Genomic DNA, 16,254 nt, shown 5'->3' with positions numbered 1-16,254 from the left:
GGTGCAAGAAACATTCAGATCAGTCTTAGTGCATTGCTGGTTTCAGGATGTTTGATTATCCACAGTTGCTTTTTATGTCATTTAATTCCCTTGTTTTAATCTCTTCTAACTACAAACAGAATCTCACTCATTGACTCAAGTGCTTTGATTCACAGTACCTTTGTATAGCCATAAAAAAGAACAACACAGATTATTGCATACTATGCTGATGGCACACAAACCTTGGCTCAGGTGTATGTTCTGTACCAGAGTTATTGTCAGACTGTAATGAGTTGTGCGCCTCTACAGAAAACCATCATCGGCCTCAAGTTCAACACATTCAAAGCTTAATCCCACTTCTCCCACTCAGACAGACAAACATTACATTCATTACTTCATTTTTTTTTGAATGTGATCTGATTTGTGTGACCCATTTGGGTGTGCAATATTGCTGAAACGCTATCTTGGAAGACATGCCGTCATCAAACCATTACATTAGGTGATCTCTGAAACGAGCAAAGTGCACAGTCTGTCTCTCCTCGAATCTCTTAAGGGGGTAAACCTTGCATTCACACGACACACTCGATGCTGGGAAAGGATATAAAAAAGGACAATAATTTTTGGTTTCAATCATAACTGGATACAGTTGTGAACAAATTTCCAACTAAACAGGTGTCGCTAAATGGTTACACAAAATTGCCTGGACAATGGGGTTTAAACAAATACTTCATAACAAATCACAGAGTGTGGTTATAATACAATACATAGAACAATTGATATTTTCATGAGGTGCTATATATACCCATCAATAGGTTTTGGATTTTATTACTATATTCAAAGATGCAATATCCTGTAGAAAAAAAAAATCCATCATTGTCCATTATTGTCCACGATCCATTCACTCTGATTAAAAATGAAACCACTGATCTCCAATCGGATTAGAATAACACACCCTCCTACTTAAAAATTTGACAAAGTGGTGGTTAAAACAATGCCAAGAAGGAGGTGATCTCCCTTTTGTTCAGGCATCAAAGGAGGGTGTGTCTGAACCTCACAAGTTGGATGGAAGTTTGGACTGTTTGAGTTCAGTCTCTAACATCTTAGCAGGGGATCTAGCGTGAGGAGAGTGAACACCAACGGACTGGTTCTGACGTTCGGGCCCTGAATGTGTCCGACTGACAGGAGTGGCTTGACCCGGGATCGGGCTGTAGGGTTTATTGACAGCCATCGGGGACGAGAGGGGGATCGTTGCCCCCGCTACCCCCTCTGAGGAGCCGATCATGGCCAAAGGCCTTTCCTGGTGTATAGAGCTGTGAGAGCCTGAGATAGTCTTTATTTCCTGGGTAAAGAGATCCCCCGAGGACTCGGCCCTCTCTTTGAAGGTACAGGCCACCCTGGCAGGGCATGAGGTCTGAGGGGTTAGAGGGCTGTGAGAGCCCACGGTGCTGGGGAGTTCACTGTGGTAAACTGTCCTTCCCCTCACAGGGCTCTGTATGCTGGGACTGTGGACTGGAGGCGTGTAGCAGGGAGAGGCATCGGCGGAGCCATACTGGGCCAGGGAGGCGAGGGCCGAGTGCTCGGGGAGAACCTGGGGGAGGAAAACAGACTGAAGACCTGCAAGGCTGTGCTGTGCCAGGGAGGCTGCGGCCCCAGCTCCGACTGCAGACCCTGGCTGAATAAATCCACTGGAGGACTGGGTGCTGGTGATGAAGGGAAAATGAGGGAAGGTCACACCACTGGATGTCCTGCCTGCTCTGTCATGACTGTACCCCATCTGTTGCGGGGTGGCGTGAGAGGTGGGCTGCAGCTGGCTTAGTATGGGACCGACTGAGCTGGAGATCAGAGGGCTTATGGTGGAGAGCGAGGGGGCTGGGAATCTCCCTGTGAACCTCCCTGGCACCCCCTGCTGGAGTAAACCTATGGGGTGTGGTGGGGTGGTCATAGCACCATGGAAGGGCTGAGAGTGGAGCTGAGCAGAGCAGGTGTAGGAGACGGTGGCCTGGCTGATGGGGAAGACTGAGGCCATGCCAGAGTGGGGAGGAAGGGGCGGGGCCTGGTGTGAGGGTATCAGGCCCAGGGGCTGCAGACTGCTGGTAAAGATGGGCTGGGACGTCAGCGTGGGCGACATGGGCCCAGTGGAGAGATGGTGTGTCCTGAGGGACGCCAGTGTGGGAGTCTCAACCCCAAATCTGAATTTGGTGGAGCTAGCAGGAGAACCGGGCCCTGAACCACAGCTGCTGGACGCATTCGCTCCCACATAGACTCTCTTCGGATGGCTGATGGGGTCCTTCAGGGGCCCTGGTGCCAGAGGATGGTGGAAGAGGATGGAAGGTAGCTGGGATTGTTGGGCTAAGGCCAGAGCCAGTGGGGTGGTGGCTGCAGCAGCCTGGAGCGGGGCCTGAACCAGCGGGGCCCAGATGACCGGGGTGGGTGATGGGGGAGCAGGGGGAGGGTTTAGGCTGGTCTGGATAAGCTGCGTGCATTGGGCCATGTCGCGATCATGTTGCACTATTCTTTGGATGATCTCGCTCTCTTGGAAGTTTAGTGTGCCAGAACTTTGGTGATGCTGGACTTTATGCTGCAGAACAGAGTTCCTCTTCCCTGTTAAGAAAATACAAATAAGGCCATGCTATTTTCTTTCTTTTTCTTCATTAATGAGCACGTACGACATATTATTAGGACAACTCAGCAGCACCACATCCTTGCCTCTCTTAACTAGAAGCTTTAAATGTGATAGAATAACATATCTGCAACCAGTTTACATGAATGTTAAGTTGTTACGTGAGATGTTACACCACAGCAGTAGAAACCATAAAATGACACGCGTTTCTTATTCTACGCACACAACTGCTGTAGATGAAAGTAATGAAAGGATTTATTAATCCACTGTCCCTCGTAAAGAATAAACAGAAACTATTCCAATAGAAAATGCCGGTGTGTGTCTATACATTTAAATCTTGAGCATCACACCCAGTTCCCTGCATAGACTGTCACTCCCGATTAGATACTCCCAGGAAGTTTATAAAAACTCCACCTGTAAGTCCCGTCATTCCTCCAAACCATTGCAGAGTGCAGAACACAGACACAACATATGTGAGTTAAAATATGGACTTTTCACGTTAGTAATCTAATTTAATTTGGTTAGTATTTCACGGATTTGTGCGGCATTGCATTCATATTAGATTCCTATGTTTAGTCTGAAGAACGTGCATAAATAAAGAATAATGATTTACTTTACCAATCAAGTTGAGTCCATTGTTTAATGTGGGTGTTCTGATGATTGTGCTGTAAATAGTTGGAACGACTTTGCTGTCCTGTGTTTAAATGTGCACCACAATCACTGTAGTTTTTTCAGTTTCTAAGTGTGCTACCAATAACACATACAGATAAATATAATTGGTATTATTCATAACTAGACCCGCATTAAATGAGAGCAAACAAAATGAAATATCAACATATAATAATGAGTAATATTTAACTGTTAAACTTGAAATTGGCTCCGATAGATGGGTTTTATCTCAAAGGACTCACCGATGCGGTCCAGGCGGTCGAGAGCCACAGTCTCAAAGGCCCTCCTCATCATGGGATACTCCTCCAGCACCTCGTTGAAGTTGTCCACCGACAGAGAGTACAGCCGACAGTAGTTATCTGCTCGCACACTGGCTGTCCTCCTGCCTCGGGTCAGCAGGCAAATCTCTGCAGGTTGAAGGAGGAAAGAAAATGTAATTATTTGTACCATTTCTTTAAAACATGTCCTGCCGAGAGCACATCAGAGATTCAAATACAGGATTTTTAAAAATGGGGAATTAATAAGTGTTATAAGTGTAAGTGTTACAAGATGGTTTTCCACTTTTCTCATAGAAGTTGTGTGACACATTGCAACCACATTTATATATTTTTAGGTCCATTCATAAAAGGAAAGGCAAAAAAAAAAAAAGTTTCATTAGTGTGAGACGATAAAACATGAAAAGACCGTTGCCTCTGAACCCCACAGATGGAGCACTTAATGCAATTTCTGCAGCTTACAGTTTGACCTGACCTCATCTGTCGTGCCAGATCAGAAAAATAAAATAATGCGCCATTTGAAAAAAAAAAAAAAAAAACCCCCAGAAAAAGTAGACATATTTTTCAGGACAGACATATTGAGGATATACAAACACACACACACAGACTCACACGCTCTCTCTCTTTCCTGTCCTGTTTATCAGGATTTCTAATATATTTATTTTGCCATGTGTTGCTTTAAAACACACATTTTCTGCCCTCATTTACCATTTTCACATCTGTGTGTGTGTGTTTAGCTGAGCTGAGTAGCTTTAAGCCAAAATATATCATGTTTCGTGATTAGCATATCACTCTTGTACCAAAAACGTATGCTGGCGTATGGCTAAACTTTAAAATACGGATAGAAATAATCTCCATACTTTGGTATCGATTTATATTTCCTGGTTGACATTTGATCATGTCATTTCACTTTGCCACACAGCTGGACAGCGACAGGTTGAGACAAAAGTTCTGGATTTCAGCTTTAAATATGGCGTTAACAAAAGGGAAAAACCCACAGATGGAATCAAAGATCACAAAGCTTTGCTCCTCTTAGTCCAGAGCCCTTTTAAGGAGATGATGTGGACAGTTTTTCCCAGCTGTAATGGTCGAGGAAGTTAATCTGCTGAGTGCCGGAACAAAATAAATCAAAACAAATCATCACCACTCCTTCACATACATTCAAACTGACTCTCTGCCAGCGACACTATATATTAGCATGCAGCACACACGGCAGGTTGTGTGCAGACATTACCTCCAAAATAAGAGCCATCGGACAGCTTGGTGTCCGTGCTGCTCTTGGTCAGGACACTGACGACGCCGTGCTGGATGAAGTACATCTTCTTGCCGATGGTTCCCTCTCTGATGATGTAGTCGCCCGGCTGGAAGACCTCGAAGCGCAGTTTGGTCAGCATGGAGGTGACAAAGTTTGGATCAGCATTGGCGAACAGAGGCATGGAGGCCACCAGTTTACGGCAGTTAAAGTTGATGATCTCCTGCAGAAGACACACAAAAAAAAGGTGCTTTAGATTTTAGCTGAGGCAAAAGTCAGCAGTATTACATGTGTACATTTCAATCATCATAAAAGCAGGGTGGTTAACAGCTTAGTGCCCTGTTAATGAGGCTCTCTGTCCTCATGCAGTCTCCGGCCATTACTAATCAGATTACATGAACATTAATGTGCAAAGTGAGAGAGCCATATTAGATGACATAAATAATTAACTGTAAACCATTTAGAGCAGGGACACTCCATTAATCCGCATATTTGACGCTGAGAAGCATAAAACTCTTGACAAAATAAAATAAAATACTTAAACCTCCTATTTATTTAGCATATATAAGCAGTATATAAACATTTAATAAATGGTTTATAACACACAATAATGTAGTTGTAAGCATATATTTTACACATTACATTTTGAAGTGGTTATTAATGTACAGTATTTCTCAATAATTATAATCTATCATGAATATCATATTATAATATATATAATATAATATAATATTATTATATTATTTTATATCATTACAACTGTGTCTTACTATATTGTCATTCATTATCTGTTAACACACCAGCCTCCACATATGGATGCCCGCAGGAGGAGTTATAGTTGTTGAAATACATTAATATAGAATTATATCTGCGTACAACTACATTATTGTGTTATAAACCATTAGATGTTTATATATAAATAGGAGGAGTTAAAGTGTTTCTTTTAGTCTTAACATTATGATGACTCAGCAGTATTATTATCAACAACAAAGTCGATGACTTCTGACCTCTCGCAGTGGCTCATTCAGCTCCTCCAAAATGCTTTCCTCGTCAAACATCTTGCCCTGATAACGGTGTTCGTAGTAGTCGTGGATCCTCTGGCGCATATCTGCAGGTAGCTTGTGGAAGGACATGTACTGCTCCACCTGTTTATACTGTAACAACAACAACACAAGTCAAATTATTACAATTACAAAATCGATAAAAGGGAACCGGCACAGAAATGCACATGACTGTAACTGTAACTGCATTTGTGTCTAAGACAAAATGCAAAGTCATGTCAAAATGAATATATTAAAGTGATTGATGTGTTGGCTCAGAGGTGGACTATAATGTGTCTCATTATGTTAACAGTCAACTGTCAGGCCATCTGTGAAACCTGCCCACAGAGCAATGTTGTGCCTCTGTCCCATCTGACAAATACAGTTGCGCTCTGCAGGCTGCAGCTAATAACATTAACTACTGTGTCCTTCAGCGGTGTACTCTACCAGTAAACCACATATGAATGGCCCGTGTACCCAATCTGTATGTTATGTCCTGCTGTAAGTCACCTCTCTCCAATGTCTGTCTTTTTTTATGTGTTAAAAGAATTCACAACAGCAGCTCAAAAACCTTCATCCCTTCTCATGTACGTATAGTCTCCCTCTGCGGGGCATTTAAAAAGTCCTCACATCATCCCTGGATGAAGTACTTTGTCACAATGTCACTTATCATCATTTAAACAGCATTTAAAAGTCAAGGAATAAATATTCACGTCCTTTACTCAATCAAAAACAACAAAACCACAATGGAAAAATGTAAAGTTACTTACAAGAAAGTCCTGCATTCAAAATCTTACTTAAGTAAAAGTACACAAATACTATCAGCTAACTGTACTTAAAGTATTAAAAGTACTCATTATGCAGAAAAATGGGCCATCTGAGTGTTATATTATTATGTATTAAGTTATTAGAATATTAACACTGATGCATTAATGTACCAGTAGCATTTCACTGTAATTATAACTAATTTATACAGTTGGGTAGTTTAATCTATAACAATGCATCGTTTTTTATAAACTAATCATATGTTTTGTATATAAAATCTGAAAAGTAACTAAAGCTGTTAAATAAATGTAGTGGAGAAAAAGTATAAAGTAGCATAAAATGGAAATACTCCAGTAAAGCACAAGTAGCTCAAAATTGGACTTAAATAGAGCTCCTGTGTAACTGAAGAAAATTGCAGCAGAGAACAAACACCCACCTTTTCTTGGTACTGCCTCCTGGAGGAGTCCAGAGACTGAATGAGTGCAGTCGCATGCCCCACAAACATGGCAAAGCAGGTAGCACCCACAATCATGCTGAGGATGGTGAGCCACACGTCAGCCATGCCTATAGGGGGGTACAGACCGTACCCGATGCACAGCATGTGACTCATGGCCTTGAACAGGGCGTAGGAGTACTGCTGACCCCAAGTGTCATTCTGTAAGGGAAGAAGAGGAGGAAAGAGAAACTTTATCAATATCCACAACACTGCAGCACATCTGTGTTTATCTACTTAAGATTGTAGATTTAAATAGATGATGCCTTTATTTTCCAGCTTTGTTGGCTTTGAAGGGTCTGCCATAAACCAGCACCTTATAACCTGCTGACTTATGTACTTACTTTCCTGTCCTGGTTGGGTTCTTTTTGTGTACGTTTATTTCAGTTACCAGTATACGTATTAATATATATATATGTATATATATATATATATATACATATATATATATATATATATACTTGAATATGATTAGGGCTACAACTAACAATTATTTTCACTATCGCTTAACCTGCCGATTATTTTCTCACTTAATCAATCGTATTGTTTGGTCGATAAAATGTGGTCCAGTCCAAAATCCAAAGATGTTCAGTTTACTATCAAATAAGATTCAAATCCTCACATTTGAGAGGCTGATCACCTTTTTACAGCTGAGACCTGCTGACTTCAAACTAGTGAGAGGAAAAAAAATACAGAAAATCTCTCCTGTGAAACAACCAGAACTGTTTTAACTTTGGCAGAAAGGTTTGTGTTCATGGAGGACCCCATCACTCATAGCACGAAGGTTAGGTTTTAAAATGGGTTTTCAGGGCCTTTAAGAGGAACACCTGCAGATGCTGTGTGACTCATAAATAACCCACTTACCACCATCTTGTTTCTAGTGACCCAGCAGTCAGGAGGGAAGTCCTGCAGCATGGGAACCAGGAACTGCAGACAGCCATCCCAGTGACACAGCAGCAGCATCATACCAATCAGGTTCATGATACGCACCATGGCGCTGGCCAGGTCATAGGTCATATGGAAAACCTGTGACACAGATTATCAGCATTAATGCAACTGAAACAATGAAACACACATCTCTCTGTAAATAAATCTAGAACATTTCAATTCTCTCTCATGCAATCAGAGGATTTGAAATATACAGTAGGTGCTGTGTGGGCTGATGGGTACAGGGGTCCTATACCAGACCACATTGTTCTTAATCTTCTATAGATTACTAGAGGCTGTTTCAGGGTTGCGTAACCATCTGCAGAAAACATTAATGGCCTATAGGGAGTGCAGCCCCAGTTGGATTTATAAAAATAAGATAATGCAGGATATAATCAGTTATTAAGTAAGTTGATTGTGTGTGAGCCTCGGAGGGCAACCAACAAATTAACTCTACAGCTTTGAGAATATGAACATTTGTTTTTTTACAATAAGCAGTCTTGTGTATTTTTCCCTGATATAAAAAAAATATAGTAATGCAGACAAGGTTATGAGTTCGGAGAAATCTGCTAATGCAAGAGAAATCTCACTATGTGCAGCACTTCAGCCAGAGGAACATTTAAGGGTAAGACTGCAACTAATGATGAGAAATGCCCATCACATGTTCTCAGAGCAAGGTGGTGTCTTTAACTGACTTGTTTTGTATAACCAAAACCCAAAGATATTCACTTTACTATCGTAAAAATATTCACATTTAAAAGCTGGAAGCAGAGAATGACTAAAAATAACTTAAATTATTATCAATTTTTTCTTATATGTCTTATATGAAGAACCTATCCCTGCAGGATCTACCTCTTCCCACTGGTGGATGTAGCGAATGAGTCTGGAGAGGCGCAGCAGCCGCAGCAGACTGAGGATCTTGGTGAAGCGGACGATCCTCAGGGCTCGGGCCGTCTTGTAAAAGTCTGAGTCGATGCGTGTCTCTACGATGAGAAAGATGTAGTCCACAGGTATAGAGGAGATGAAATCCACCACGAACCAGGTCTTCAGGTACTTGATCTTGATCTGCTGCGGGTCCAGGATGATCTCTGTGTTGTCCTCCTTGACGATGCCCGTGCGGAAATTGAGGACCAGGTCCATGAGGAAGAAGGTGTCCGAGACCACGTTGAAGACAATCCAGGGCGGCGTGTGCTCGTCCTTGAAGAAGGTGATGCCCACGGGGATGATGATGAGGTTCCCCACCATCAGCAGCAGCATGGTCAGATCCCAGTAGAACCTGAAACACACATAACTCATGTTGTTGAGAACAGCAGGCCAAAGTAATTTCTGCCCAGACAGTCTTTAGATCAATCATCATAAACTTCACTCACACCTTTGACAGAATAACTCAGCTGAATATTTTATGTCAGGATGCATAAGTGAGTTGTTTTGCCATTTTTGTGCCTTTATTAGAGACCTGACAGCAGAGAGACGACAGAAAATGAAGGGAGAGAAATGGGGAATGACATGCAACAAAGGTCCACAGCTGGACCCGAACCAGGGACGCAGAAGTTCTGCCTCAAAGCCTTAAGTGACCAGAGCACCCCATCAGCAGCTATTTTGATAATTTAATTTACTTTTTAGGTTATTTTTAAAGAAAAAATGGCATCATATATGATATTAAACAGAATATCTTTGAGTTTTGGTCTAAAACAAGTAAGTTGAATATGTTATGTTGTGCTCTGGGATTATAACTTTGCACTATTTTGGTACATTTTACAGACAAAACGCTAAATTAAAATAATCTGCAATAAAAAAATGAATGAATAATCATTTATTGCAGCTAAACCTTTTGGCCTGTTTTCTTTAAGTAAGAAAATAAATCATAGACACAGGAACAGATTATGAATAGATATCAATTTTATCAATGGTTTCTGTTCACACAGAGGACTTTTAAAGCAAGAGTCTGAGTGTGTGTGTCTACTGAATATGTGCTGCATATTCAAAGCAGTTCTGGACGTGTAGGAACTTCAAATGGAAATTAATCTCTGCAACTTGCAGTCTCACACTGTTACTCAAAATCCAGTAGATTTATGTTCAAACGAGCAGAAACAATGCAAACAAACTGCTTGAGCATAAACATTAACAAAGCAAGAAATGCATTGATTCTAGAAAACAACAGTGGTTCCCTAATACAGTTCAATACTGGGCTTCTGGCCACAGGGACAGAGAGGAAAATGGGTTATTGGAATTCATCTGAATTGCTCATGAGGAAATATTGATTTTCACAACTAGCTGCTGTAGTTGTTGTTTACAGTAACGTCACCAGTATTTCAAAATATTTTCATTAAATTTCACAGCTTCATTAACAAATTTGGCAAATTACAGGCAACTGTTATAAGCCAAATATAAAATAGCCATGCTGTCTGACACCATATCTAGCTTCTAGTTTCGGTCTCTGTGTGCCATCATGTCGTCAGATGTGTTTATTCCCTTGATTTTACAGACTGCTTTAAAATCGTCATGGCAAGCAGCTGATGTAGAACAAAGGACAATATCGGATCACTTTACAATCCACAGGAAACATACAGTAATGTGCAGCTTGGCCGCACAAAGGCCAGCCAAGATATGGAGAGTGTTTATTAACCAATCACCATCCAGAGTGTGCCTGTTTATGTGAGATGAGAAAGCATGCATGCATGTGATTGCATGTCCAATCCATTTCAGAGTCCTAATTAACCACTGATCGATCCAACAGGAGCCTGACACACCTACAGGGCCAGCACCGGGGGGGGGGGGGCTATGAGGGCGCATGCATTACACCACTTAGGGGTACTCATGGCATGTGAGGCAGCATACATTAACTAGAAATGCAACGCCTCTCCATCTTGTCAGCAGGTATCAATCAAAACTCAACTCAAAAAAAGAGAAAAGAGGAGTATTCGACTCAATGTGAGTAGTATGTGATGCTGAGGAGGACATCTATGGATGTTGCAAACAAAATCCATAAACTAAACTGTGTTCCTGTCCAGGAAAGAGGTGACCACCAGTAGAGATGAGACCAGGATACATCACAACCTACAAGCATAGTTTTACCTGTTCTAGTTACTTACACCAAACCTTCACTGGAGAACATTACAAAAAGTAGGAACCAGTGAGGGCAGGTTGGCCATTTGTTCTAATCAGCTTTCTGTTGTTCTCTGCCAAACAAAGCATTTGCATTCCCCTCTTCATCTGCCTGTTGTCTCTGCGGTGACACACTGGTCCTAATTGCACTTCCCCTCTCTAGCTAAATCCACCGTTATCTCCTGGGAATCCATGTCATCTCCACAAGTCAGCTCCCATCAGCCAGATGTTGAGTAGTTAGCATTACCGCTCTGCACACGTCACTGTGCTGCAGAACACTGGAACAGCTGGACCAAAAAAAAAAAAAGGTCTGCAGGGGACAGTGCATTACTGCTGTCCCCTGCAGACCATCCTGTTTGCTCATCAGCTGACTGTGCACGCAGCATTCAGACCACAAAGATCAGACAACTTGTGGGTGTAATCTGGTGCTACCATCAAAATAAAGCTTACAGTTGTGGGGTCTCTGGACCTTTACTGGTCGAGAGAGGAATCTTGCACTATTTGGGTCAGAGTGCAACTACGTTAAAGAGCATGAGAGCACAAAGAGAGGGGAGTTACAAGCAAAGTGAACACAAAAAGGCTTAAAATGGTGAAAGGAGCTTAGATCAATCAGGACAGCTGAAAAAGGGATCACATTTGTACTAGAGATACTTATCTCTTGCTGCCAGAGCGCAGCTGAAGCACAACAGCCTGCATGCAGCTCAGTGGCTTAACACACACCTGTACTGTGGCTCAGGCCCACCAGCAATCATATTAACCATATTTACGCAGCGTGCCAGTTCAGCATGTCTGCTGCTGTATCCACGGAAAGCTGTAATAAAAGACAGCAGTTACTTGTGGTAGAAACAACACAGAAACTGTGTTTTAAAAAAAAGATACAAAGAGAGTTGTACTGATGCACAGTGGTCATGTAAACACTCAACAGTTAGAGATATCAGGGAGTGAAGTTGACTGTTTGCAGGATTAGGATGGGATTCATCAGTGTCTCCCAACATAAACCCAAATTATCTTTAAATGGTGCAAAGGTTTACACCTGTAACTTGAAATGGGATCAGCAGGATAAAGTGTTCATTTAAAAAGGCCCATGCCAGGCACCTGCTCAAAGTGTGACCCAAACCGAGCATGAAGTAATGACACCTCGTACCTCTTACACAGAGTTAACAGCTGGGTGTCCTGATTCCTCACATCATTTTCATTTCAATCTCTCTCTCTCTCTCTTTCTGTGTGTGTTCAGTGTTTTGCAGTGTGTCCCATCCCCGTCCACACCATCTCTGCACCATTAGACTAATTGTACTGTAATAATCCCCACTGATGTGTGCTTCTAATATCTTGAATGGTCATGTTACCCTATTTTGATTACCCCATTTCCAAGCCCCTGCTGCACTCTGTAATCCATTGCGCTCACTAAATGATAAAAAAAAAAAGTGTAATTCAGATGAGTGGAAAAAAAACTGCAGTGGCACACATTGGCGTACAACTGGCCGGTGAAAATATGATGACAGTGAGCCTCAAGGTTAAATGTCATGAAAATCCCTTGATGGCGGTGATGAACAGAATGCTGGTTTGCATGCAGCAATGAAATGTAGAGCGTGCATGTGCGCATGGAACAGCATGGCTGGCAAATTAGGGAATTACAGGTTGGCTTAGTTTGGTGCACAAATTCAATTTATAGATGGAGAAATCTGCAAAGAAAATTGGTTGGTTAGATTACCACAATGAAACCATATACACTTCTCCCTTGTGCTTATAAGGGGACTTTGTATGCCAGTCAGCTCCTTTATGATACACCAAATGTTTCCCTGTAAGAATGGCCTGTACAGTAGCCTATGTGTTTTTAAATCTTTAAGGATCATTTTCAGAAATGAAGCCATTTATCTTGTCAAGATGTGTGGATTACTGAGGCACATTCAGGTTGTGATATTCTGCACAGGCTCACACTCCTGATTATCATGGTGTTATCATCAATCATCATAGCGATCAAAGAAAAAACACTCCTGGTATATAGGGGATTAGTGTGCGTCTATGATATTAAGTTTACAGTGACCTTATCATATCTGATGGCATTTTATGTCTCATTAAGATGAAGCTGTTCTAAAATGATCAGACAAGCCAGACGTGTGACAGGACCGCCGCTGCACTTTCCTGTAAGACACCACTGCTTGTAAAGAAAGGGTTTCTGCACACTAATTACCTAAAATCACTGTACGGGTGGATTATCCAGAAGCCAGCGGACTTTACTCGTTCCCTCTCGTGCTCCACGGCCCTCTCACTCCCCAACATCCGCAGGGAGAACTTGTTGACTCCCGGTTGGAGCATCGCCCCAAACTGCCGGTGCATGAAGCCGGCTTGGTACAGCCGGTCGTCCTCAGGTATTATTTGCTCGGTGCCCTCCAACTTGATGAAACTTGACTGGTCAAACATAGACGCCTGCCCGGTTGCGCCACTCAGACCACCCGTTGCCCGCTGCTGGGCCCCGGGGCCGTGCTCACCGGGGAAACTCTCGCTGACACCGGCATCAGCCTCGGGGATGAGGCGCCGCTGCTCCGCTGGATCTGACCCCGGAGGATGCCGCCCGGTGATGGAGGAGACGCTGCCCCTAAACAAGCGACAGTCCCCGTTCAAGTTGGTCTTCACAATAACGTCCCTCTCCAAGTCTTCGCTCCTGGCCTCCTCAATGCTCTTGCAACTGCTTGCAGGAGACGGAGAGGACAAATGTTTTAGCCGAATACTTTTCCTCTTAGTGTCCTTGTCGCCGTTGTCTCCTTCGTCAATCACGAAGGGTTTTTGCCCAATGTTTTGCGGCAAGCTATACAGCCGTTTGCGCATGGAAGACTGGAATCTTTCCATTTTGAAGAAGGAGAAGAGATGCGCTCTAAGGATAGCCCGTGAAAACAGAGGGATGAATCATGAATCTCATACACTTGGGGTGCCACTGGAGGCAAAACAGTGACGGCGCATCCGCAGGACAGGTTGTATCTTGTGTGACACTTGGGACGTGCCTCTCTCCCCCGGTTCAAACATTGAGGTGCGTCAACAATACGTGTCCGCTTCAATCTGACGGTCATGTAAAAGCGGCAAACGGGAAATGCGTGTAAATCCAGGTAACCCCACAGCGTGCAGACGAGAGCGCATCAGGATGCAGCATGCTGAGCGTCGGACGTGTCGGAGTGGGAGAAGACTGCTGCTGCTGCTGCTGCTGAGCTCCTCAATGACAAAGCATGATCTCCACCTCCCCAAAATATCTGAGCTCTCTGTCAGTGCAAGGTGATGACACACATGCACGCAGCCGGCAGCTGCTTCCAAACAGCGCTGACATCACTGATCCATCAGCCTGCCGCTTTCTAATAACGTGAATATTGATGGAGCTGATCTATCGGGGTTGCCATAGGAGCCAGGATGGCACATGCGCTCACCCCGCCCAGTCAGGACAACAGGAGAGGATGATTCAAGGATGCGATCCAGCCTTGGAGTTGATGGTTCACTAGTTGGGAGAAAGCGACGGGATGTCAGAGAATCTAATATTTATGCACCCTCGTATAATGTTTGTGGACGGGCCTGAAGAAGAAACAGTACTGTGTCGTACTCTGCCAACTTCTGTTGGAATCTATACTTTGGACGCTGAAACCTGAAATTCTGACAGGCACTTTCTATGAAGCTTATACATGTGGCCTGATGAAAGATACAGACAGATACCCTATATTATAAGAGTTGTTTATCACTTTTAAGACAAACAACAGCCAGAGGACAATACAAGTGTGGCCATAATACTCTCAGAATTGCTTATAATTGCTCTATAATTTTGCATAAAAAGGTGCTGAAGTCATATTGTCCATCATCATGGTTTCAGTTACACAAAAAGGCTTAAAACTGTCCTTCTTGAGGTCTTATGAGAGCTCATTAAAAGCTTCAGGTAAAGCATTTACAGTATGTAGGACTGCATTAGAGACATGGGTTTTATAGAATAAATGTCCAGTAATCTATCAGCCCTCCAAGCCAACACACTGCCTCCTTCCAGTCACCTTTAGCCACCGAGCTTTCTCACTAATATGAGACAGGGGCCCGAAACATCTACAATGAACAGAGGAACTGATTGTATAAAATTGAACATCCCCACCTCTTCTGACCAACCCTTGAACCTACAGTTTGAGCACTCAAGAGAGGTCAAAGTGAGTACCACTTAATAACAAGACTTTTCTTGTTAATGGTGGATTTTGTTTGAACCTTCGTCACTTACTGTGATGATATTACATTGAGCTATAAGCTGTTTGGCCACCTCTTCCTTATATTATGGCAGATGCGTTAATACTCTGTGTCTGCAGTGTTTCATTTTTATTCCCTGAAGAAGACACTTCCAGTCATAAAGAAAAGTGATGAAACACTTGACTGGCACTGACAAACTCGGCAACTTAATTTGGTGAGAGGTTGTTGACAGCTGGTTTGCATTACTGTTGTATGATTCAATGCAAAGTCCACCGAATTGATTTAAACCAAACAGCAATTTCATATGGCATAATGCCATACAGCATGAAGTGAACAGTTTGTTTCTGCCAAAATACTTTCATGGTACAGTGATAAACGAATGCAAATGTTAATCTATCAGAGTTCCTGCAATGCTGATAGTCTGGTACTTTATGCAACAGAGGCTACTTTTCTGTCACCTCATTTATTTCTCTTCATTTTCACACCAGTGGTCACGTAACATCGGGCATAAAATGGCACGGATCTAATAAAATACCATAGAAGTTAAAATAAGAAAATGTTATACTGTTTTCTTTATTGCTGCTTGTTATTTGTGGCTCTTTCCATCAGTAATCATCCTACAGAGCCCCAAAATAATCTGTGTTTCAGCATCAGCACTTCAAGTTTTCAGTCTTCTGATCATGAATTGCTCAGATTAGGATTTCACACTCTGTGCCTTATTTTAGTACACTCCAGTCATCACTCTCCATTATGTTTGCAGGCAGCAAAACGCTGTAGGTTGATCTCTCTATTCTTGGTACTTGTATCTCCTGTAACTTTAATAGAGATATACCATATATGCGGGTTTGGCCGAATTTAATGAAGAGAAAATTATCGCATACGAAGCTCTAAGGATTTTATTACTGTCGCTTCAACCACACTCAAGTTCG

The 16,254-nt window shown here is 42.5% G+C and overlaps 1 protein-coding gene across 1 annotated transcript; it reads right to left on the bottom strand.

Annotated features, from left to right (window-relative positions):
- Positions 1 to 1,030: 1,030 nt before the first annotated feature.
- LOC139286397 (potassium/sodium hyperpolarization-activated cyclic nucleotide-gated channel 3-like) lies at positions 1,031 to 13,972 on the bottom strand. Its single transcript, XM_070907158.1, has 8 exons — positions 13,317 to 13,972; positions 8,873 to 9,296; positions 7,958 to 8,119; positions 7,037 to 7,255; positions 5,803 to 5,949; positions 4,778 to 5,018; positions 3,511 to 3,675; positions 1,031 to 2,580 (listed from the first exon to the last, which is right to left on the bottom strand). Exons 1-8 carry the CDS (start codon positions 13,970 to 13,972, stop codon positions 1,031 to 1,033), a joined length of 3,564 nt encoding a protein of 1,187 aa, XP_070763259.1.
- Between the last annotated feature and the right edge of the window lie 2,282 nt (positions 13,973 to 16,254).

The sequence above is a fragment of the Enoplosus armatus genome, chromosome 6 (assembly GCF_043641665.1).
Source record: "Enoplosus armatus isolate fEnoArm2 chromosome 6, fEnoArm2.hap1, whole genome shotgun sequence".
In the NCBI taxonomy this organism is placed as follows: Eukaryota; Metazoa; Chordata; class Actinopteri; order Centrarchiformes; family Enoplosidae; genus Enoplosus; species Enoplosus armatus.
Note: the sequence above shows the minus strand (reverse complement) of the source record. Positions and strands in the feature narration are given on the sequence as shown.